Consider the following 26,141-nt stretch of genomic DNA (forward strand, 5'->3'; position numbering starts at 1 on the left):
AGGATACTTACGAGATCACAGGGCATTTTGAAAAGCAATTTAAACTTAAACCGCAGGTGATGGAGAAGAAATTGTAAAATACAAACTGAATTTTAAAAAATCCTAACAATCAATAAACTTTACAAAATGGATGATGTAGGAGGATGTTGAGAAAAAATGGGGGCACAGGGAGAAGCTCCATTCCTCTGACCTTTCTAAAATTCTTACAATTAGTAAGATTAGCTAGTCTTTTATTTCCATGTACTAATTTGAGTTCACTGCATACAAAGCTTGACCATGAAGACATGCAGGTAAGACAAAACAACAACAAAAAGATGTCAATGATGATAAGTGATGTGATTTTCTCAGAAAAGTTTAAAGTTTTATTTTTCTTCAGGTAAACTTTCCTATTTCACAGGAAAATAAGTATCTGTAAGTAAACCATCTGATAATCATTCATATATGAATTTACTTTCTTACTACTAATGTAATAGCACCTTCTAAAATGAATTTAATGCAATTATTAATTTAAATGGACAGATAGCATAATAGTAATGCTCTAAAATGGACCAATTTCACCTTCTAGTCATTATGCTGACATTTCAGTAATACAGGGTAAGTTCATAGCTACAAAGCAAGCCAACATGAGTAGTCATGTATTCTGAGATGTCTAATCCAGAGTCCATACTTCTGGGGAGTTTGCTACCTACCATATAATTTCTCAGCTTTTTAATCTATAGGCCATTTCCAATTATTTGATTCTATTCTATTAAGAGGTTTTATAATGAAATGGGAATTATGTGCCAACATTCCTTACTGGTATTATCATTTTAAAAAATAAGACATTCACCAATTTTTAGGAAGCACTTAAATTTGGTTAAATTTTTAACTATGTCACTTCAGTTCTTCACATCTAATTTGTCCTTTCTTTCTGGAATAGTTATACAATTTTATCTACTCATTAGCCAATTGGTGCATATATATACATGAAATCACAGTACTATCCACGTGTCTGTAAAGTGCTATTTTCTTCAAGGAAAGCCTTTCTTTTCAGGTCTTCCTCTTTCCTCTAAGAAGCCACATGTAATACCATGCCTCTCCCAAACTTCTTGATTACTTAGAAATCTACAGCACAGCCTTAGGTTGTTGGAATGAAAAAGACTGAGATGACCAGGCAAGTCAAAAGTACTACCTTGGAGGTAGAAGTCTACTTGTGAACTTGGATTCATCTTTGATTCCACTGAGCACCTGGTAGGTGGGTATTCACATATTTCTTGAAACAGGGTTATTTATATCATCTCGGCTCCCGTGTTTTGATACCTGTTACCACAAAGAGTTATTTTGCTGCTTTTTCTAGTATGCACACTTTACCACTGTTCTGGGTGTCTTGTAAACATCTCACATGTGGTCCTAATATTTTTTTCCAGGCTCCACACAGTTCTTTTCAAGGATTGGATGGCCAATATTTTACCTAATATGGTTTGTGCTCTTTTGCAACTTTGAATCTTCAAATGCTCAAATCTAAAAGATGCTTGTGCTCTGTTATTACGTGCTACCAGAAAGAAAACAAACACTGTTTTATCCAATTTGATTTTTAATGTAATTAATAGTGATTTAATTTTCAAAGGAGCAAATAATTACAAACAAGAGAAAACATTGCTGAGATGGTGCCTGGTCACTTCTATTCAGGCCATTGCTGAACTATATAGAAAAAAAAGTATATTCATGGTGTCTTCATTATTATGAAAATCACAGTAATATGACTCATCAGGAAATCACAATAATTTTATGACAGAAACAATATATTTAGAACGAATCTGTCAGTATTTGACTCTCTTTTGAGGGAAAAATAAATGAAAACCACGTTCTCTGGAAAGAAATAAGACAAGAAATGCCCACAGTTGCATTCTGCTGTTGGGAATACATCACCAAAATTCAAGGTTCAAAGGTCATCACATTTAATTTTTAACACTTATCACTTTCTTCTTCTCTCAATTTGTGGAGATAGATTTCTACATTCATTATTCAGGATTATTAGAAATTTCCTTCAGTTTGAACAATGAGTAACAAGTATTCTGTGACATGGGCGCAAAAAGTTGTCATTTTCAATGAAGTTATAAGACATAACTGTCCATAAAGTGCATTTCAAATTAAAGTACCTATCAGGAGAGAAATTTAAAGTGCAATATATAAGGTACTTTACATAGTGCAAAGTTGCTAAATATATACATTATATGTGCCAAGTCCAAATAAAGCAGGATCTTGTCTATCCCTATGCTACAGTGAACAATGGAGACATACTCTCACATCTTTATTTCTTTGCAGGTGTAAGTATTTTGGTCCGTGTGTGTGTGTGTGTGTGTGTGTGTGTGTGTGTGTGTGTACCTAAATATGTAACTGCTTAATGGTTTCTGAAAATGTCTGGAATTGGTTTCCCAGAATTTGAAACCTTTAAACACTGACATAATTATGGAATCTCCACTTCAATATGCAAATCCACTTCAAAGTAACATTAGGCTTGTAATAATGGTTGAGCTATTTCAGCATGCATATCTTGTAAGGCAGGCATTTGACTGTGAATTAAATGTTTAATGAAAATTACAAAAAATACAATCACTATAATGCTGCCAAGAGAGATCCCTATGAAATAAGGGTATGACCCCTCTTGGTCATATTCTGCTGGTTTAACACTACCAGGGAGGAGTATAGTACTCTGTGTATAAGGGGCCACCCTTGGCATTGCTGAATTGAGCAGATCCTGGACATTCCAGAATGATCCATTGTGTGGCATGGCGGTGATATTGAGGAGGTGGCATAGTAGTGGGTACAAATCTGTGGAGTTCAAGGCTTCTTTTGAGAAATTCTTTCTGAAGGCAGGACCATGGGCTAAAAATATTGGATGCATTTCTGCTAACGCATTATCATAACCGTGGTTGCCTACTGTAAAGAGAAAATATGTGAAAAAGTTAGCCAACTATGCATTAAAATGGACATAATTGTTGTATGGTCAAATTCTGAACTTAAATGTACATCTTATCTAGTTTGACTGTAAACATAAAATAATCTTTGATAAACAGTCTCTGCTGTTGTCCACATCACAATTCTCTTCAGGAAATGAAGAGTCAAATGGTTGCGAATCTTTCCTACAGGCCAACAATGGCTTAAGCAGCAGGGGAAGAAGGGTAAAGAACAAAGCAGAGCCAAGTCAGGGAAAAATTAGAGTGTTTTTTTGTTTTTTTTGTTTTGTTTTTGTTTTTGTTTTTTACTGGTGGCAAAGTAATATTCAGCAAATACTTACTGGGTACCTAGTATGTTCCAATTATTGTTCTAAAGATAAAGAGATAAAGGTCCTCTTAGTCTTAATCTGAAGCCAATAAACTCATAGTTACCAATAAAAGGGAAAATACAATACATAAAGAAAAACAAAAGAAACCATAAAAATCAAATTATAGCTGTACTTACAGCTATAATCTACTACTAAAAAACAAAGGTCAGAGTGGAGGAGAGTAGGAAACTCTTGATTTTGGTGGCTCTAATCAGGATCCAACTTAGCATTATGTGCTTTTAGTGTGGCTACAAATAAGGTAAAAACTTGGGGTCTTGTGACATATGTTATCAAGTGACATAAAATGGATACGAAATTGATAATGGCTGGATTTCAAAGGCATGTGTGCCCAGCATGGCATCAAGGCACAAGGCAAAGGAGCTACTGCTGATAAGATGGCACCCAAGGAAAACTGACAGGCTTTATCTTAAAAGTGGCAAGGAGAATGACTAGTAAATCCATCTCTAATACCCATACTTGCTTCAGGGAACTATGCAATAGGAACACTCCCTGCCCCTGTCCCCCGCGAAAAAATCCTAAATCAGTTTTTCTAAAAGTCATAAACTGACCCCTAGTCATTTCAAAGTAATTTGAAATTTACCAGGCAAAATGTATCTAAAGAAGTCATTCTAGATGCCATGATCCTTTTAGGTTTATTTAAGTAAAAATAGCACTGAAGTTATGAATCACTAGTAATTATCTGACAGGGTATTGTGCTATTCCATTAATTGATAGTCACACTGGGAATATATCATTATATACTTTGTAATTGACTGGATGATTGCTGTGTTCATTTCTATGAGAAGTTGGGACCTAGACTCTCACTCATGGAGGCAAAGATAATTATCTTATATCACACTTCTTACTAGAAATTCAGACTTAAAATTAAGTCATTGTGACTTATGTAAAAACCTTTCCTATGAATAGGGACTTTGTTTTGTAGTGGTAGCCCCAATCATAAATACTTGATCAAGTAGATGGTATTTATAATGAATGCCTAAGGGCAATGGTTCTCAAACTTTTGTGTGTTTTACCAGGGTCTCACAGTTTCAAATTCAGTAGGTCTGTGTTGGGCCCAATAATTTGCATTTCTAACAAGCCCTCAGCTGATGTGGATGCTGCTGGGCCAGGGAACACACTTTGAGAACCACTGCTTTGGGGCATTAGGGCTTAACTATTCTGGCTTAGGTATACAGTGGTCAATCTTTAATTAATTATTGAATCATTAAACATAATATAAATTGAGTATTAAGGTTTTCTATCAAAAATAGAGGTGACCAATCTATTGTGTAACTGCAGTTCAGCAAACCATTTCTAGAGGGCCCTTTGAATTTATATTAACTTTAAAATACAAATCTTGCCAAAGATAGCAGTCCTTGTTTGAGCAAGCCCTCTAACATAAGAGCTACCTGCACAAGACATAAAAATCTGAACATTGGTTTATGGATCATCATCTGTATGTAAAAACTGTTTTTTGTTTGTTTGTTTGTTTTTGAGACAGAGTCTTGCTCTGTCACCCAGGCTGGAGTGCAGTGGCGCGATCTGGGCTCACTGCAAGCTCCGCCTCCCAGGTTCATGCCATTCTCCTGCCTCAGCCTCCAGAATAGCTGGGATTACAGGCGCCCGCCACCACGCCCGGATAATTTTTTGTATTTTTTTTAGTAGAGATGGGGTCTCACCATGTTAGCCAGGATGGTCTCGATCTCCTGACCTCGTGATCCGCCTGCCTTGGCCTCCCAAAGTGCTGGGATTACAGGCGTGAGCCACGGCGCCTGGCCAAAAACTGTTTTAAGAACCAGAAACCATGTATCTGTATACATCTGCCACTACGAGTCACGAACACACTACAAATGCCATTGTCAGGCATCTGCTTTTCTTTTAATCAATAAACATGATAGAAACCCAATTCTACCTAAAGGGACGTTTTGTATATATCTTTTATATATCAAGGACCAATATCTAAAAAAAGCATTTCTAGATAAGTACTAAAACATTGTAGTTCCTTAACATTCAAGTAACAGAGAGTAAAAATATCAATCAATAAACTGCTATATTATGTATTTAAACTGTTTTATTTTAGCAAAAAGTGATGCAGAATGGAAAGAAATACTATAACATACTCACACAGAAAGTCATCTGACTTATTCTGTAAAATGTGCCACCCTTCGTCAGCCACTGCTATGATTGGTTGAATTCGACTGCTGTATTTGTAATGCCACCTTTCTGGAATCTCTTCTTTTTTGTAAACAGTAAGATTAGGATGAGCGTGAGTTAGTGCTTCATAGACTTCATCAAATTTACCTAAAGAGAAGGGAGGAGAGGCACTCAGAACAAAATACCCATAGCTACAATCAACCATGGGCAACAGACTTGCTACGGAGGTGAAAAGCCAGACAGCTGGACATAAGAAAAAATTCTTTTTCCCCTTGGGGAAAACAATTTTGGGAGGGGAAACTAGGAAATAATCTTCTGTTGTAAGTTCACCTTATAGAATTAAGGAAGGGCATTTTATAGAACCAGAAACCTCTAAAGACTTCGATACACACACGTATTAATTAGTGACACTATGTAAAATGTCTAGGGTCTGGTAGTTGTGAGTGCAGACACAAAGAATCTCCAGACAAGAAAACATGGTGAGGGGTGGGTGAGGGCTGGGAAAAGAGACTGGAGGTGGAAAGTACTTTGTAAAATGGAAACATCTGAAAACACTGGAGGTGCTGCCAAAGTACTCCCTATAACTACAAATGCAGTTACCCAGGCACTGTCCTTCATCCTCCTCCTGTTTTTCAAATCCATTGCTGAGGTTGCATCCTTACCTTCCACACCGCAACAAGAGGACATCATTCCAATTTTATAAAGGAAATTGAAGGGTTAATGTAATTTTCTCCCCTTCCCTTTCCCCTTCCCTTCCTCCCTCCCTCCCTCCTCTCTCTCTCTCTTTTGCCCCCTTCTCTTCCCTCCTTCTCTCTCTCTTTCCCCCCCACTCTCTCTTTTTCTTTCTTTTTTTCTTTCGACTGTGTCTCCCTGTCGCCCAAGCTGGAGTGCAGTGATACTATCATAGCTCACTGTAACCTGGAACTCGTGGGCTCAAGCAATCCTTCCACCTCAGCCTGGGACACAGGCATGTGTCACCACACCAGGCTTTTTTTTTTTTTTTTTTTTTTTTTTTAGCAACAGGGTCTTGCTATGTTGCCCAAGTTGGCCTCGAACTCCTGGCCTCAAGTAACCCTACTGCCTCAGTCTCCCAAAGTGCTGAGATTATTGGCGTGAGCAACCACTCCTAGCTAATTTTCTTAAACCAGAAAAAAAGTGCTGTTTGCTGAAAACTGTGTGTGTAAAACACACGCATATTTTAACATTTGCTCTTTCATATGATTCTCCTAATTCCCCTCTGAGGGATGGAATTCTCATTTGTGAAATATTATAGCTTTTCAAAATCCGTTCTCTCATTTGATACCTAAGACCAACCCTGCAAAGCGATAAAATGTCAAAGAGCATGCCTGAGTCATGTTGTCACTCATTTTGTGACCTCAGGATGTTAAGCCTTTTGAGGTCATTTACCTGTTGTTTACTTGTCTTTAAAATGAAGACAATACTGAGGTGACAGGTTTGGTATGAGGATTCCAGGAGAGGTTTGTAAAAAGTTTAAGGTATTGTTATTACTTTCCACACTTATAGGAAAATAAACCTCACATTGACCAAAGCTCTTCCTCCTTCTTATCTTCCACAGCTTCCTTGTTAAGCTGGTCCAAATTAGGAATCTATAAAAGGCTTTGGGGCTTTTATGAAATAACTGTACATGTATTCAAGTTTTGTATCTATATTTCCATCTCAATTTTTCTGAGAAGGGAGGCCATAGCTTTCATAATATCCTATGATTCCAAAATGGTTAAAACCTACTGCCATATATACATAGAGCGCATCAATTTCAGTATTCTAGGAAAAAAGAAAAAAAATTAGGCTTTGAGAAAAGAGATTTTGTCTTTTCAGAGTCTGAGGACTAAATCCCAGAATATTACCATGACACAGGCAAAGTCTACTTTAAAGGCGCAGCAACAGAAATCCCTATTCATTTGATCACACTGGGCAAATGCACATCTAGTCTCAACTCACCATTCAGTCAGCCTTACCTTCTTTTGGCAAGATGGCTGCTACTGGAGATTGATCAATCAGGGTATAGTGGTCTTTATCCACGTACTGGTCAAGTTCTATTAACCTTTCCTCAGAGCACTGCGTCATTCCGTGATCACTTGTGATGATTAGGTTTAGAGTGTTCCACAACTTTGCCTTTTTTAGCATTTGTATGAGATATCCTAACTTGTTGTCAATATCTGAAATGACAGGCCCCATGAGCGGACTGTCAGGTCCCAAATGGTGGCCCATGTCATCAGGGTCTTCCCAATAGAGAAGACCAAGATTTATGGGCTCTTTTGATGTAAACCATTCAATAATTTTGGCAACTCTATCTTCAAATGAAACTGACTCATTGTAAGGCATGTAATGAGTAGGAAAGCGCTTATGTATTTTTACATCTGTTCCGGGCCACATGGCTGCACCACTAGTATGTCCTGCCCTCTGGTTTGTGATCCATATTGGTGTCGCTTCTTCCCAAAACTTGGAATCATAAATATTCATGTGATCCAAGGAGAAAGATTTGTTCCAAATAGGATCAAACATATCATTTGCAACAATCCCATGAGTCTCTGCAAAGAGGCCAGTTACCAAAGTATAATGGTTAGGGTAGGTTTTTGTAATAAAAACATTAGTAACTTGCTTCACGTGAACACCATATTTCATAATATAATGAAAATGGGGCGTTGGAGCTTTATATAAGTAATCCCAACGGAATCCATCAAACGAAACTAGTAGAACCTTTTGCTGGTCTGGTTGGAGAGAAAAGGTGGTTGAAAGACTCAGTGCAGCAAGTATAAAGGACATCAAGAGAAATTTCGAAGCCATTTTCGAAGTACTCGATCAGTTCAGTGTAAGATGATCTGTAGAATAAACATATAGAAATTAATGGCAATAATTTTGTTTTGTATACTTTACCCCAAACTCAGAGTAACAGTGCTTAGCAATCCCAGTTATATCATAAATCACAGCCTGGAAGAATTATGTCACAGAACTCCATATTAGACAAGAGACATGGGGCTAAATGAATAATAAAACTAATAAGTTTAGTTGCATTTAAACAACTTTTTCACTTCTAAGAATTTATCTAAATATCCCTCAAAGGAATTATTTAAGTGAGCTCTTCAACAGCATTTTAAAATATGACATCATTTACATAAAACTTTTTAGAAACATTTTCAGTTTGATCCAGACTTTTGACTTCTGGTCAGAAACTTTTTTATAGTCAAATACCTGTGAACATCCTTAACATTATGGCTAGACCAACTATGGCAACCTAGCAACAATGAAGTATCATTAGCAAATCAAATAATGGTGCATATACATATATATAATTTATATATATATATATGTATATGCACACTTCTATTTTCAACCCCCATGTTTGGTTCATCACAGATAAAAGAAGTATTACTAAAGAGAGAGGAAAATAGATGAATTTGGTTTCTTGAAGTGAAATAACATTTGTAACATCCAGATATATTTATCGAAAAGTGATCTGCATTCATTTATTAATAATCAAATCATAGCCTTCTTTAAACTAAATTAGATTCTAAACTAAATATTAACAGAAATATAATTCTGAAATTTGTTGTTGACTTTCCTACTGTCAAAATTTGTCAAAATTTAATCTTATCATTGATAGGTGTAGTAAAAGCACTTCCCTGGTTTAAAGCTCTTTGAATCAAGGTTGTTGGTCTTTTCCCCTAATCTGTGTATATTTCTAAAATACTTTCATTCTATTGGAGAAAGCTAATAAGACGCTGTATGGATAAACAATAGATATGTAAATTTTGTCAGTTTTCATCAGGCATGCACATCCAGCAGGGATCTTTTGTTCTCTCATTTTTCTACCCATGCCTGCATGAAGGTATTTATAAACCCACCAAAACTTAGATCAAACCACACTTGTACAAATAAATCTCTTGAAACTGGCTTTTGATATCTTCCTAAGCTGAAGACTTTTTTTTTTTTTTGAGAGGGAATCTCACTCTGTTGCCCAAGCTGGTGTGCGGTGGCACGATCTCACCTTACTGCAACTTCCGCCTCCCGTGTTCAAGCAATTCTCCTGCCTCAGGCTCTCGAGTAGCTGGGACTGCAGGTGCACGCCACCACACCCGGCTAATTTTTGTATTTTCAGTAGAGACAGGGTTTCGCCATATTGGCCAGCCTGGTCTCAAAACTGCTGACCTCAGGTGATTCACCCGCCTCGGCCCCCCAAAGTGCTGGGATTACAGGCATGAGCCACCGCAGCCAGCCTGAAGACATTTTTAAACTTAAAAAATATATCCTGTTTCGCCTTGCTGTATTACAGGTACAGGTAAATAAAAACTACTTGGCATGCTTGCTTTGCTTTCAGAAGTACAAGGTATATGTACATTGTGGGTATTGGCTGAGGGCAATAAGTTCTGTTTTACTGGTTTTAAACTGTGCTTTCACCATACCTAGACATTTCTTAAACTGAAATTGTTTTAGGTATTGGTCTCAAGATGATGGCTCAAATGTTATATTTAAAAACGATTTCTTAGATGGCAATACTCTCTGATTCTGGAAGGAACATTAAAAATAGTTGCAGCAGGGAATAGCAAATAGGTTACTGCAAATACATTTACTCACCTATCTGGCTATGGATGGTAGTTGCTCTCTCTGTCCTTTCTCTCCCTAATTTTCTCTCCAACCTTTTTAAAACAAGGAAGGCTAGTATCAACCAAATGCAATTTAAAGCTAAAAGCAGAGAAAATAAACTACACGGAACACCTCATTTTCATCTATCTTAGCAAATTAATTCAGCACATGTGTAAGCAGGAGAAAACTGCTTTCTTGGGACCAACAAAAGTAAGCAAAGATTAAGTGTTGTCTAAAGCTTAGGAATGTTTGGCAAGACGACTGAACATCACATCCATGACACAGAGCAATAAACAGAGGTGGGGGGTGGGGAATGAAAACAATCAGTTTTTTTTTTTCTTTTTCGTGCACAAAATGCTGCACAAAACTGTGGAATCCCTGGATCTGGCTCCAAATTTCCTTGAGTACTTTCCAGTTCTTTCTCCCCTCCAACCCTTCCTCCACAAACAGACTTGGAGATCAGGAAGGAAGGGGCACCGATTAAAGGGAAGAGGGAAAGTGCAGAAGGAGTAGGTTTGTGTAGCTGGGGTAGACGTCAAGGGCGGGGGTGTCCATCTTCTCCACCAGGATTCCACCTTAGCCACCCAGAAGGGTCGCGGCGTAGGTTATGTTCCCAGTTCCCAGTCATCCCGCCCACCGAGGCCTGGGCTTCTTAGATGTGCAGTGGCAAGGAGGGGGCGTTGCTTTAGGGACCCAGAGGAGCCGTGTGGGTCCCCGGGAGGGAAGCCACCCACCTCCCCTGGACTCACCCTCGCAGCGATCCGTTCAGTCCGTAATAGTTTGGGGCAACGGGAGGGAGGGTCTGGAGGAGACTTCCTCCGGCGCGCCGCGGGTAACGGCAGGAAGGTGACTGGAGGAAGGGGCGCTCCCGGAACGCGCAGGAGCTCACCTGTGCTCAATTCTGGAGCGGAGCACCTGACCGCGCCGCTTCCCCGCCCCGCCTCCTGGCTTCTATTGGCTGCTGCAGAGATAGTCTCCTCTGCCCGGGTTGCCCCCGAAAGCCAGGCTCCCAGGAGTAGCTGCACGGCCTGTCAATCAGCGGGGTCAGGGGCGGGCGCTGCCTGGGTTTGGCGGGTGGAGGGGGAGGGGAGGGGACTCCCGGGGGCCGGGACCCAGCTGGGAGGCCGAAGGCTTGGGGTGGCCAGTTGCTTGGTCCCACACAAAACCTTCCGGCAACGTGCCTTTTCCAGGGGACCAGCTGTGCTGGAGTCAGTGATGCTGAGAGATTATTGCGTGCTACCCCAAAGGTGGGTGTACTCTAACATTCACTGTTTTTTGTTTCAAAGGGACTTGTTATTGTCTGACTTCTTATCTCAGGTGTTTTTCCGTCCCCTGCCCCCCGCCCCCCGCCTTGTCACGAATTGGCGATGGGGCACACCATGGGCTTTGCTCTGAGGAACACCTGCACACCCGAGGATGCCAATGGGACGATGAAGTTTCATTCTTCTTATTAGTGGGTGTTACCTGCTTTATCTCAGAAAGAATGTATTAACCTAGTTAACTCCGCAGCCCCAACGTTTGCGGTCCAGGTTTTCGCAATTGACGTCCCTGAGGTATATTTGTGGTATACCTAGCATGGCACCTGAAATTCTGCGAATTAAACCAAGTCAGGTTCAGGATTAGGTTAATTTGCACAGGAGAGAGGCTGAACAGCTACCCTCTCTGGTGGTGGCATCTGAGCTCCAGACTCTGTTTCTACCTTTGTTTGCAAAATAAACATTAGAACTACAAACATCAGGCCTGATTACTCTTTCAGAAAGCCTTCAGTGCTTCTTGTGTGTTAGTGCCCCTATTTTGTCTTTTTCCGTACTGTAGTGGATTATTTTCTCGGTTGTTTTTTGGAGGTAATCAATGGCATTTTTAGGCCTGAGGGAGTGTAGGCAGGTACTTAATTTGCCAGTATCATCCCAACTGTCTTTACCATAAATTACAGCAGTGATATCAAACTACCCTGAAAGAATTTGTCCATCTACACAATCCCAGCTAGAATTCTGACCTAATTAGAATTCTAGTTCTATCTGCAGTAGGCAATAATATCAGGCTGATTGTTACAATGTAAGTTTAACATCTAATTGGCTGGTGAAACTGGGAGCATATCTGCAATGGTGGTTTTGGCTCCTGCCTGGAGCTCAGTTCCCTTGTCTGGTGTGCTGGAGCTTTAAAGTGAATAGAGATTTCTGTTGATATTTAATTAAACCATGAAAACATTTTGGTCATAGCTTTTTCTCTGTCTGCTTCTAATACAAGGACAATCTCAACCCCAAACATTGCTACCTCCTAACTGGGTCATCCCATCCCGAAGGGCATCTGGGCACTCTTCCATGGCCTTTTATTCGTGGTAACTTGAGTTTATGGTTTTCAACACGTGGGATGGGGATTAAGAGGGAGTCTGGTTTCTATGTTTAGTGAGACCCAAAGACAATGAAGTTGAACAAGTTGTTCCAATTCCCCAAAGCCCTGTCCTTTGAAATTGCCCAAACTTGGAACAGAGTGGTCCAAACTTGTAAGTCCTTGTCCCCCAAAATAGGTCAACTCTGTGCTCTCCCAAAACACTCAAAAGACAATGTATGCTTATCAGAGAGTAGGAGTGGTGAAAATGGGCCTGACTTTTGTTCGGATCACTGAACATTGTTGGACTCTGTTTGGATGACAACCTGCTTTGCTCTGCAAATTTTATGGAAGTCATGATTGTATTCACCAGCTATTCCTGTGAAATAGGCATGGTACAGCTGGTAACCACAGTGCACAACACAGAAAAGTGCTCATAGGAGTGCCAGATTCCTCCCAGAAGTCCATATAATGACATCTAATGTTCACCTGGTAGGCTTGTTATTACCTTATGTTGTTCATGGGGAGAAAGTCTGGTTTACATAGTATAGAGGAATGAATGTAAAAACATGAGATTCCTGCTCCCACATCTGCACCTGCCCTCCTGTCTTACTGTTGCCTCAGTATCTGCCTATTTGCAGTAGGTTTTCAGAAAGTTTTAGCAACAGAAACCACAACCTGCTATTGACTGTAACTATTCTTTTATTCTCTGTTTTTGAATTAGTGGAATTCTAATTGAATAATAGTGTAACAGAAGAACCAACTTCTTTCTTTCAAAGGTTTTGGGGTCGGGTGGGGAGGGAGATCCCTCTGCCTGCCCAAGGAAATCTAATACAGGTTGAGAGCTAGATAATTTTCTTCATCGGGGCTAGAAGAGCTTTGTGCTAAAACTGAAATGCGATCTGTTCTTTATGAAACAACCAAAACTGGCTCTACCACAGAAGTCTTGTTTTTCAGAACTAGACTTCATTGTAGGAAAAATAAACACATAATTTTACAATTAAAAATCTTTAAAGGTGCATTCCAGTACATTATACCACAAATGACTAAACGAAAAGAAAGTTCATCTCTTAATCCTTTGTAGAACATTCTGCAAAATGTGGGTCTCACATATTCAATGGCCATAGATAGGAACCACTGGGATTCTGCTTCTGCACTGCTCTTAATTCACGATAAACAGTGGTCTTCACTAATCTTGACTCATTAGCAGAAGTTCAGTCCAATGGGTGAAATGTTGAATTATAGAATAGTCAAAAACTTAGCCCAAGAATTTTTAGGCATATTAGTAAATCAGGCTTCTAGTGATATGTTTGAACTAATTAGAATGAATTTTATACAAGCAATTATTATGCTTTTATCCTCAGAAAGCTTTATATAAGTCAAATATAAACCTATTTGTATTGTTGTATTCTGTAAATTGTATTCATAGTGTTTTAGTTCTAGGACTGCCTTAACAAATTATCACAAACTGGGTGACTTATGACAAACAGAAATGTATTCTCACATAGTTCTGGAGGCCAGAAGTCTGAAATCAAGATGTATTCAGGGCCACGCTCTCTCTGAGACTCTGAGAAGAATCCTTGCTTGGCCCTAACAGCTGCTGGGGATTCTGGTATTCCTTGGCTTGCTGCAGCATAGCTCCAATCTCTGCCTCTACTGTCACAGGATGCTCTCCTCTGTGTGTCCCTGTGTCACGTGGCCTTCTTATAAGGACACCAGTCATTGGGATTAAGGCCCTCTTCAGCCCAGTATGGCTTCATCTAAATTTAATTACATATGCAAAGATCCTACTTCCAAATAAGGTCACATTCTGCGGTTCCAGGTGAATGTGTATTTCGGAAGGACACTTATCCAACCCAGTACATACAGCTAGCAGAAAGTTTAATTTTATGGCCCAGCCTAGATCGAAAGTTCATGGATTACTAATAAAATGGCTCAAATCAAGGAAAGTGACAACATCTGATACTGACAAGGATTCAGAGCTATAATACATTGCTGGACTATCATACACTGCTGGTGGGAATGGACTTCCACTATGGAAGTCAGTTTTGAAGTTTCTTATAAAGTTAAATATACACATGACATACAACCTAGGAATCTCATTCCTGGGTATTTATCTAAGAGAAACAAAGAGACGTCCACTGAAAAACTGGTCAACAAATTTTTACAGCAGCTTTATTCATAATCATATAAAGCTAGAAACCATCCAAGTGTCCCTCAACTAGTGAATAAACAAATTGTAGTGTGTCCATAAATGCAATACTGTTTGGCAATAAGAAGGAATACAGAACTCATGCATGCAACAACATGGATGAATCTCAAAAGCATTTTTCTAGGTGAACGAAGCCGGACACAAATGGCCATACACTGTATGATTCCGTTTATATGATATTCTAGAAAGGGCAAAACAATGGAAATAGAAACCAGATCAGCAGTTGCCAAGGACTGGGGGTGAGGGGAGGGGATTGGCTAGAAAGGGGCACAAAGAATTTTTTTATGTGATAGAATTTTGATTGCTTTTGTAGTCACATCACTAAGTTTGTCAAAATTCAGAGAACTATGTGCCTAAAAATGTTTAATTTTACTGTGTGGAAATTATACCTCAGTAAACAGCAGCAACAATAAATAAACCCTATCCCGTGATAATACCTCACACCTCACCAAAGTTCACGAATTGGTGCTGGTGTTTGACTCTCAGTGGAGAATTGGTGTTTGACTCTCAGTGGCCTTTTCTGTGTGTACGGGTGCATACCAGTTCTTCCTGCAGGATCTGAGTGCTTGCAAGTGCAGGAGCTCCATGGGGCCTGCTCTGCTGGCTGTCATTCCTTTTGCCTCATGAATGAAGTCAGGAAACTATGAAGTAAAACCAAAACAAAGCTAAACAATTATTTTCTTTTTCTTTTCTTTCTTTCTTTCTTTCTTTCTTTCTTTCTTTCTTTCTTTCTTTCTTTCTTTCTTTCTTTCTTTCTTTTTTTGAGATAGAGTCTTGCTCTGTCGCCCAGGCTGGAGTGCAGTGGTGTGATCTTGGCTCACTGCAACCTCTGCCTCCCAGATTCAAGCAATTCTCCTGCCTCAACCTCCCGAGTAGCTGGGATTACAGACACGCGCCACCACACCAGGCTAATTTTTTATATTTTGTGGATCACAAAGTCAGGAGTTTGAGACCAGCCTGGCCAACATGGTGAAACTCCGTCTCTACTACAAATATTTTCTAGGCTATAACTGAATGTCATTTGTTGAATAACTAACTCAGTGCAGGATGCAGTCATATAGCAGGAGAGATAGTCGTCTTTTGGTATTTGGTTTGAGGCCTATTTTGTAAGACATATTCTCAGGAGCCAAATATGAAACTGCACATGTATTTGTGGTGTACGGGGTGAAAACATTTTGTTAAAACCACATTCTCAGTTCTTTGTAAAGCACATAACACCCCTTAGATGCCTGAACATACTTAGTTTAACATCACTATTTAAAAAATTATTGGCTCCTTATGGGTATTGTAATTCTGTAAATTTACTAGCAGCAGGAGAGGACCTAAAAATATTGTCCTCCATCCAGATCCAAAATACATTTTTCCACTCTAGGTATTTGCGTTTAAAATGTAAATGTAAATATTCTTCGCAACAATTTTGTAGCTTGAGGTTGCACCAAGGAATTCTTTGGTAAGTGCGAATCTTTATGAACAGGCCAGGCAGGCAGCAAGTGCTTTATGCCTTTAAGGTGTTCTTGGCAGGGAAGGGGCAGGGGATGTCATGGGAGAGTTCTCCCTGCCCAATTCCTGGATGATTGCAATTTCATAACTGGAAATTAATCTCTTAGCCTTAAGGCTTTTCTCTCAGGTGCGATGTCATATGCACCTCTATTAGCTATTTATATACACGTGTGTGACTAAGGTTGTCTGATTCGCTCCAATTTGCATAATTGGTTGGGGAGAAAAGCCCTTAGAAGAATGCAGGTGGGTATTGTCTTTTAAAGGTTAGTAAATAGAGAGGGCAGCTCTAGAGGAAAGTGAAAACAGAAAAAGGAAGGGGAGCAAACTCCAAGTGGCATCCCTCATAATTTGCTCAAACCTAGTCCTGTTCTTTGCCCATCATTAAGCAGCAGATCACTGTAGGGAAGTACGAAGTCATAGGCAACAGAGGAACCTGGCTTATGAAGGTGCTCTGATTTGACCTTTGTAAAATTTTGAATAGCCTTTCATCTAGAAAATGCATATAATGTATAAAATCCTTGAGAGCTTTGCTATTCTTCTAGTCACTTTCATCCTTACTCCTCCACACCTGTTGTCGCCTGTTGTCTGATTCCACAAAGGACTCCATCCTCCCACAGCTTGCTTGGGCAATCTCCTGGCCTATATACTTCTCTGCTTTCTAATGAGAACCATATTTTGTAGGAAAATCCATTCAGTGTGAATGGATTTATGCTGCTCTACTCATCTATTCTTGCTGAGACATACTACATGTTGAGGTTCTTTGGCCAGAGTTAGCTGTTCTAGTCATGGTGATGGGGCTGTTTTAAAATAACAGGCTGATTTAACCTGTTATTTTATTTTATTTTATTTTTGAGATGGAGTCTCCCTCTGTTGCCCAGGCTGGAGTGCAGTAGCAAGATCTCGGCTCACTGCAACCTCTGCCTCCCAGGTTCAAGCGATTCTCCTGCCTCAGCCTCCCAAGTAGATGGGACTTTAACCTGTTATGTTTTAAAAAAACAAAACAGGTTTATTCATGATTTGCTTAACATAAAATGAAATGTGATTCATTTAATATAAATTTATCCATTTGAATTATACAATTCAGGGTTAACTGGCATTTTAAGGCCTCATTGGTCTGTTTAAACCAAGTGATGTAACTGAGAATGATCATCTGTGGAATCACTGAAATGTTCATTTATTCACAGGGTAATCGAGTCACGATTCTATTTTATACTCATATTGTGCTTGCTAGTTTTTGAAATCCATTTTGAAGATGATCAACAGCATTACTGAGTTCATTTCTCATGGCCACACACTATGCTCAGTGAGAATTGGTGGCTTAACCAAAGCCGAATATCTAAACATTAAAATCAGGGAAAAATAGAGTAAGTTCTACAAGAGAGGAACAAACAAAAGTGATATAGAAGTGCATGGGACAGAGAAATTAGCTCTGACTGAAGAAGACATGGGTATTCCACCACAGAGGTAGGAATGGAGAGTCTGGTGTTGAAGCTGAGCCTTGGAAGATGGTGGGATTTCAACAAAGCAGGTGAAACAGAGAAGACTGTAAGAACACGCACCTGGTGAGAGGGCCCAGGCATGCTTGTGGAGGGCCTAGAAAAACTGGGTCAGGAATTTGGGGTCAGTCCTGTGGGCAGTGGGGGGAAGTTGAAGGTTCTTGAGGAGGGGCATGTCATGACCAGAGCCATGAAGATAATTTCTGAATCACAAGTGGTGCGAGGTGGCACAGTAGTTTAGCACCTTGACATTTATTTAATATCAATGTATAATTGATATTGAAATTAATGTTGCTTCTTTGACTATGTCCTTTGGCAGGAACTAGCAGTTGTCATACCATACCCAGGCTAACCCATTCTTATGACCTTTCTACTGAAAAATGTAAAGTACTTTGGCTTTTCTTTTTTTCATTTGCTATTTTTTTTTATTTTATTATTATACTTTAGGTTTTAGGGTACATGTGCACAATGTGCAGGTCTGTTACATATGTATCCATGTAGCATGTTGGTGTGCTGCACCCATCAACTCCTCATTTAGCATTAGGTATATCTCCTAATGCTGTCCCTCCCCCCTCCCCCCAACCCACAACAGTCCCCAGAGTGTGATGTTCCCCTTCCTGTGTCCATGAGTTCTCATTGTTCAATTCCGACCTATGAGTGAGAACATGCGGTGTTTGGTTTTTTTGTCCTTGCAATAGTTTACTGAGAATGATGTTTTCCAGTTTCATCCATGTCCCTACAAAGGACATGAACTCATCATTTTTTATGGCTGCAGAGTATTCCATGGTGTATATGTGCCACATTTTCTTAATCCAGTTTATTGTTGTTGGACATTTGGGTTGGTTCCAAGTCTTTGCTATTGTGAATAGTGCTGCAATAAACATACGTATGCATGTGTCTTTATAGCAGCATGATTTATAGTCCTTTGGGTATATACCTAGTAATGGGATGGCTGGGTCAAATGGTATTTCTAGTTCTAGATCCCTGAGGCATCGCCACACTGACTTCCACAATGGTTGAACTACTTTACAGTCCCACTAACAATGTAAAAGTGTTCCTATCTCTCCACATCCTCTCCAGCACCTGTTGTTTCCTGACTTTTTAATGATGACCATTCTAACTGGTGTGAGATGGTATCTCATTGTGGTTTTGATTTGCATTTCTCTGATGGCCAGTGATGATGAGCATTTTTTCATGTGTTTTTTGGCTACATAAATGTCTTCTTTTGAGAAGTGTCTGTTCATGTCCTTTGCCCACTTTTTGATGGGGTTGTTTGTTTTTTTCTTGTAAATTTGTTTGAGTTCATTGTAGATTCTGGATATCAGCCCTTTGTCAGATGAATAGGTTGCAAAAATTTTCTGTAGGTTGCCTGTTCACTCTGATGGTAGTTTCTTTTGCTGTGCAGAAGCTCTTTAGTTTAATTAGATACCATTTGTCAATTTTGGCTTTTGTTGCCATTGCTTTTGGTGTTTTAGACATGAAGTCCTTGCCCATGCCTATGTCCTGAATGGTATTGCCTAGGTTTTCTTCTAGGATTTTTATGGTTTTAGGTCTAACATGTAAGTCTTTAATCCATCTTGAATTAATTTTTGTATAAGGTGTAAGGAAGGGATCCAGTTTCAGCTTTCTACATATGGCTAGCCAGTTTTCCCAGCACCACTTATTAAATAGGGAATCCTTTCCCTGTTTCTTGTTTTTGTCAGGTTTGTCAAAGATCAGATAGTTGTAGATATGCGGCATTATTTCTGAGGGCTCTGTTCTATTCCATTGATCTATGTCTCTGCTGTGGTACCAGTACCATGCTGTTTTGCTTACTGTAGCCTTGTAGTAGAATTTGAAGTCAGGTAGCATGATGCCTCCAGCTTTGTTCTTTTGGCTTAGGATTCACTTGGCAATGTGGGCTCTTTTTTGGTTCCATATGAACTTTAAAGTAGTTTTTTCCAATTCTGTGAAGAAAGTCCTTGGTAGCTTGATGGGGATGGCATTGAATCTATAAATTGCCTTGGGCAGTATGGCCATTTTCACGATATTGATTCTTCCAACCCATGAACATGGAATGTTCTTCCATTTGTTTGTATCCTCTTTTATTTCATTGTGCAGTGGTTTGTAGTTCTCCTTGAAGAGGTCCTTCACCTCCCTTGTAAGTTGGATTCCTAGGTATTTTATTCTCTTTGAAGCAATTGTGAATGGGAGTTCACTCATGATTTGGCTCTCTGTTTGTCTGTGATTGGTGTACAAGAATGCTTGTGATTTTTGTACATTGATATTGTATCCTGAGACTTTGCTGAAGTTGCTAATCAGCTTAAGGAGATTTTGGGCTGAGACAATGGGGTTTTCTAGATATACAATCATGTCATCTGCAAACAGGGACAATTTGACTTTCTCTTTTCCTAATTGAATACCCTTTATTTCCTTCTCCTGCCTGATTGCCCTGGCCAGAACTTCCAGCACTATGTTGAATAGGAGTGGTGAGAGAGGCATCCCTGTCTTGTGCCAGTTTTCAAAGGGAATGCTTCCAGTTTTTGCCCATTCAGTATGATATTGGCTGTGGGCTTGTCATAGAGAGCTCTTATTATCTTGAGATATGTCCCATCGATACCTAATTTATTGAGAGTTTTTAGCATGAAGGGTTGTTGAATTTTGTCAAAGGCCTTTTCTGCATCTATTGAGATAATCATGTGGTTTTTGTCTTTGGTTCTGTTTATATGCTGGATTGCATTTATTGATTTGCGTATGTTGAACCAGCCTTGCATCCCAGGGATGAAGCCCACTTGATCATGGTATATAAGCTTTTTGATGTGCTGCTGGATTCGGTTTGCCAGTATTTTATTGAGGATTTTTGCATCAATGTTCATCAAGGATGTTGGTCTGAAATTCTCTTTTTTGGATATGTCTCTGCCAGGCTTTGGTATCAGGATGATGCTGGCCTCATAAAATGAGTTAGGGAGGATTCCCTCTCTTTCTATTGATTGGAATAGTTTCAGAAGGAATGGTACCAGTTCCTCCTTGTGCCTCTGGTAGAATTCGGCTGTGAATCCATCAGGTCCTGGACTCTTTTTGGCTGGTAAACTATTGATTATTGCCACAATTTCAGATCTTGTTATTGGTGTATTCAGAGATTCCACTTCTTCCTGGTTTAGTCTTGGGAGGGTGTATGTGTCAAGGAATTTATCCATTTCTTGTAGATTTTCTAGTTTATTTGCATAGAGGTGTTTGTAGTATTCTCTGATGGTAGATTGTATTTCTGTGGGATCGGTGGTGATATCCCCTTTTTCATTTTTTATTGCATCTATTTGATTCTTCTCTCTTTTCTTCTTTATTAGTCTTGCTAGCAGTCTATCAATTTTGTTGATCTTTTCAAAAAACCAGATCCTGGATTCATTAATTTTTTGAAGGGATTTTTGTGGCTCTATTTCCTTCAGTTCTGCTCTGATTTTAGTTATTTCTAGCCTTCTGCTAGCTTTTGAATGTGTTTGCTCTTGCTTTTCTAGTTCTTTTAATTGTGATGTTAGGGTGTCAATTTTGGATCTTTCCTGCTTTCTCTTGTGGGCATTTAGTGCTATAAACTTCCCTCTACACACTGCTTTGAACGTGTCCCAGAGATTCTGGTATGTTGTGTCTTTGTTTTCGTTGGTTTCAAAGAACATCTTTATTTCTGCCTTCATTTCATTATGTACCCAATAGTCATTCAGGAGCAGGTTGTTCAGTTTTCATGTAGTTGAGGAGTTTTGAGTGAGTTTCTTAATCCTGAGTTCTAGTTTGATTGCACTGTGTTCTGAGAGACAGTTTGTTATAATTTCTGTTCTTTTACATTTGCTGAGGAGAGCTTTACTTCCAAGTATGTGGTCAATTTTGGAATAGGTGTGGTGTGGTGCTGAAAAAAATGTATATTCTGTTGATTTGGGGTGGAGAGTTCTGTAGATGTCTATTAGGTCCACTTTGTGCAGAGCTGAGTTCAATTCCTGGATACCCTTGTTAACGTTCTGTCTCATTGATCTGTCTAATGTTGACAGTGGGGTGTTAAAATCTCCCATTATTATTGTGTGGGAGTTTAAGTCCCTTTGTAGTTCACTCAGGACTTGCTTTATGAATCTGGGTGCCCCTGTGTTGGGTGCATGTATATTTAGGATAGTTAGCTCTTCTTGTTTAATTGATCCCTTTAGCATTATGTAATGTCCGTCTTTGTCTCTTTTGATCTTTGTTGGTTTAAAGTCTATTTTATCAGAGACTAGGATTGCAACCCCTGCCTTTTTTTGTTTTCCATTTGCTTGATAGATCTTCCTCCATCCCTTTATTTTGAGTCTATGTGTGTCTCTGCACGTGAGATGGGTTTCCTGAATACAGCACACTGATGGGTCTTGACTCCTTATCCAGTTTGCCAGTCTGTGTCTTTTAATTGGAGCAGTTAGCCCATTTACATTTAAAGTTAATATTGTTAGGTGTGAATTTGATCCTGTCATTATGATGTTAGTTGGTTATTTTGCTCATTAGTTGATGCAGTTTCTTCCTAGCCTCAATGGTCTTTACAATTTGGCATGATTTTGCAGTGGCTGGTACCGGTTTTTCCTTTCCTTGTTTAGTGCTTCCTTCAGGAGCTCTTTTAGGGCAGGCCTGGTGGTGACAAAATCACTCAGCATTTGCTTGTCTGTAAAGTATTTTATTTCTCCTTCACTTATGAAGCTTAGTTTGGCTGGATATGAAATTCTGGGTTGAAAATTCTTTTCTTTAAGAATGTTCAATATGGACCCCCACTCTCTTCTGGCTTGTAGAGTTTCTGCCGAGAGATCAGCTGTTAGTCTGATGGGCTTCTGTTTGTGGGTAACCCGACCTTTCTCTCTGGCCACCCTTAACATTTTTTCCTTCAATTCAACTTTGGTGAATCTGACAATTATGTGTCTTGGCGTTGCTCTTCTCGAGGAGTATCTTTGTGGCGTTCTCTGTATTTCCTGAATCTGAATGTTGGCCTGCCCTTGCTAGATTGGGGACGTTCTCCTGTATAATATCTTGTAGAGTGTTTTCCAACTTGGTTCCATTCTCCCCGTCATTTTCAGGTACACCAATCAGACGTAGGTTTGGTCTTTTCACATAGTCCCAAATTTCTTGGAGGCTTTGTTCGTTTCTTTTTATTCTTTTTCCTCTAAACTTCCCTTCTTGTTTCATTTCATTCATTTGATCTTCCATCAGCAATACCCTTTCTTCCAGTTGATCACATCGGCTACCGAGGCTTCTGCAATCTTAGCGTAGTTCTCGAAACTTGGCTTTCAGCTCCATCAGCTCCTTTAAGCCCTTCTCTTCATTGGTTATTCTAGTTATCCATTCGTCTAATTTTTTTTGAAAGTTTTTAACTTCTTTGCTATTGTTTTGAATTTCCTCCCGTAGCTCGGAGTAGTTTGATCGTCTGAAGCCTTCTTCTCTCAACTCGTCAAAGTCATTCTCCGTCCAGCTTTGTTCTGTTGCTGGTGAGGAACTGCACTCCTTTGGAGGAGGAGAGGTGCTCTGCTTTTTAGAGTTTCCAGTTTTTCTGCTGTGTTTTTTCCCCATCTTTGTGGTTTTATCTACTTTTGGTCTTTGATGATGGTAATGTACAGATGGGTTTTTGGTGTGGATGTCCTTTCTGTTTGTTAGTTTTCCTTCTACCAGACAGGACCCTCAGCTGCAGGTCTGTTGGAGTTTGCTAGAGGTCCACTCCAGACCCTGTTTGGCTGGGTGTCAGCAGCGGTGGCTGCAGAACAGTGGATTTTCATGAGACCACAAATTCAGCTGTCTGATAGTTCCTCTGGAAGTTTTGTCTCAGAGGAGTACCTGGCCGAGTGAGGTGTCAGTCTGTCCCTACTAGGGGGTGCCTCCCAGTTAGGCTGCTCGGGGGTCAGAGACCCACTTTAGGAGGCAGTCTGTCCGTTCTCAGATCTCCAGCTGCGTGCTGGGAGAACCACTACTCTCTTCAAAGCTGTCAGACAGGGACATTTAAGTCTGCAGAGGTTCCTGCTGACTTTTTGTTTGTCTGTGCCCTGCCCCCAGAGGTGGAGCCTACAGAGGCAGGCAGGCCTCCTTGAGCTGTGGTGGGCTCCACCCAGTTGGAGCTTCCTGGCTGCTTTGTTTACCTAAGCAAGCCTGGGCAATGGCGGGCGCCCCTCCCCTAGCCTCACTGGCACCTTGCAGTTTGATCTCAGACTGCTGTGCTAGCAATCAGTGAGACTCCGTGGGCATAGGACCCTCTGAGCCAGGTGCGGAACACAATCTCCTGGTGTGCCGTTTTCCAAGCCCGTTGGAAAAGCGCAGTATTAGGGTGGGACTGACCCGATTTTCCAGGTGCCGTCTGTTACCCCTTTCTTTGACTAGGAAAGGGAACTCCCTGACCCCTTGTGCTTCCTGAGTGAGGCAATGCCTCGCCCTGCTTCGGCTCGCGCACAGTGCGCTGCACCAACTGTCCTGCACCCACTGTTTGGCACTCCCTAGTGAGATGAACCTGGTACCTCAAACGGAAATGCAGAAATCACTGGTCTTCTGTGTCGCTCATGCTGGGAGCTGTAGACCGGAGCTGTTCCTGTTCGGCCATCTTGGCTTTTTGTTTAGTGTATATTGAGAGGCAGTGAGCATTTCTCTTCTTGTTTCTTTTTGGCAACATCTATTAGCCTATTCCTAATGCACTGTGTGGCATAGCTTATTAGGTTGTGTTTTTGGTGTTACCCAAATTTTGGGATATAAACCTGTCATTAAAACACAGCCCTGTGAGTCAGAAAAAATAGACATGTTAGTGTGAATGAATGTATGCTTTCTAGTCATTTTGAGAGGTGGCATCATTGTCATATGCTATACGTTTGTTTGCAATATTTTGTTAATCACAAAGTGAATAGTGAAGGGGATGGTGTGCAAGACAAGGGAAAAAGTTGGAGGGGCATTTCAAAATTTGCCAGAGTGTGTAGTATAATTTCATTGAAAAAAAATGATAACAAATCAACTCCACTAAGCAACTGTATGTAGGAGTAGGAAGAGTAGAAAAGAGATGGGTGGCAGAGAGACAATTGTAAAGCCAGAAAAATGGTCTGTATGGGTGATGAAGGTATTATAGTATGAAATGGAGTAAATAACAATATTACTAGAATTATAATAACAATGCTTATTAATTAGTGGCAACCAAATAGCAGACACTGTGCAAAGCAACACATACTCCTTATATCACTTAGTTCTTATCATAACCCTGTGAAATACAAATGAGCCTTTTCCTGTGCCAGCTCAGGAAAGAAAATACCAGAGAGATTAACTCACTGAAGATCACTCAACTAGTAAATAGCAGAACTAGGTTGCTCATTAATCTCAGTAAGACCCAAAGGGGGAACATGAGAGAGACAATCTGGGGACAAACTTGATCTTCGGACTGACACAAACTTAGGTCCATAGAAACCATGCCCTGGGGGTTACTGACAAGTAGTCTGTGGACTTCATGTCAGAGTCAGGGACTCCAGATTTCTCCAGGAGGTCCTCAGTGGTAGAATCTGAACAGTGGAGAGCACAGTAGAGGAGTGTCTAAGCCCAGTTTTGGATCCATGAAGGGAAGATTTAGTATTTTGCCAGCCAGTGGAATAACTCATTTCTGTTATCAGGCCATGTGGGGATAGGGAGCTCTCACAGTCTCTTCCTTCAACAGTCAGTAAACAGAAATGGTGTGAGAGAGACAAGCAAACAAGACTGGAGTTGCCATCCAGAGATGGGCACCCTCATGGTGGATATGGACCTTGGTATTAAAATGACCTTTGTTGAGGATGGCTGCTCAGTATTGAAATAAAGGTAGAAAGACTCATGAGTAGGGATTTGAAAACCTTGAAGGGTGGTTTATAGGTGGAAGCATGGGCATCAATAGTCAAGGCAGCATAATCATGACAGAATTGAGAGTGAGAGCCCTGGACTGCCTAAGTGAGGTTCGGTCAATTCCAAACTGTTTAATACCAAGGTGAGTAGCTGCTGTGATCCTAGCCCTGTGATGGGAACTGAGAAAGTTGGATACAGGGAGGAGTAAGATATACTTCCTGACTCCAAAGGGATGGAAACACTGCTTAAAGAGATGACACAAATGCACATGAAATCATTACAAATGGAAAAAAATTGTATTAAATCAAACACTAAATTGATGCTTTTTGCAGATATCATTTTTGTTTGGGGAAGGGTTATCCCTCCAATGTCTGAATGCTCAATAACATTCTGCCTTCTCGGTTCGCCCTATTTTCATTTCCCCCTAAGCTGCTACGGGCTTTTTTCTTTTAGGAGATTCCACTACTAATGAATGCTTTGAAGAAATAGTATTAGTTTAGAGAGGAACAGTGGTGGTCACAGGACTGTATTGGGAGGGGTTTTGGGCTACCTCCCATAATCTTCTTTATCACTTGTATAAAATCTCTATATAGAGCTTTGGGCAGAGCTTTTGAGCTTGATTGTCCACTTCGTATGGAAGGAAAAGTGACCTTAGGTAGCAATAGTAGTGGTGAATGATTTGGCTACTTTGTTCAGGGCCTGGAAGGACCAGAATGGGAAGAGTGAGGGCAAGGAGGCA

General features: G+C 40.1%; 1 protein-coding gene and 1 pseudogene across 3 annotated transcripts; one reads left to right on the forward strand and one right to left on the reverse strand.

The window, feature by feature from the left end:
- Window positions 1–1,555: 1,555 nt before the first annotated feature.
- On the reverse strand, window positions 1,556–11,011 carry ENPP5 (ectonucleotide pyrophosphatase/phosphodiesterase family member 5). 3 transcript variants are annotated; one of them, XM_063632825.1, is made up of 5 exons: window positions 10,950–11,011; window positions 10,052–10,113; window positions 7,435–8,298; window positions 5,429–5,605; window positions 1,556–2,919 (listed from the first exon to the last, which is right to left on the reverse strand). In XM_063632825.1, the coding sequence occupies exons 3-5, from the start codon at window positions 8,261–8,263 to the stop codon at window positions 2,492–2,494; spliced, it is 1,434 nt and encodes a 477-aa protein (XP_063488895.1). In that variant the 5' UTR covers window positions 8,264–8,298; window positions 10,052–10,113; window positions 10,950–11,011; the 3' UTR covers window positions 1,556–2,491. The 3 variants fall into 3 exon arrangements, with proteins under 3 accessions (XP_063488895.1, XP_055119873.2, XP_055119874.2); XM_055263898.2 differs by having other exon boundaries at window positions 10,810–11,010; XM_055263899.2 differs by lacking the exon at window positions 10,052–10,113 and having other exon boundaries at window positions 10,810–11,011.
- Window positions 11,012–11,154: 143 nt separating this feature from the next.
- The window catches only part of LOC129473626 (actin, clone 302-like), a 43,930-nt pseudogene continuing 28,943 nt past the window's right edge, over window positions 11,155–26,141 (forward strand).

This window comes from Symphalangus syndactylus, chromosome 23, assembly GCF_028878055.3.
Source record: "Symphalangus syndactylus isolate Jambi chromosome 23, NHGRI_mSymSyn1-v2.1_pri, whole genome shotgun sequence".
Taxonomy (NCBI): Eukaryota; Metazoa; Chordata; class Mammalia; order Primates; family Hylobatidae; genus Symphalangus; species Symphalangus syndactylus.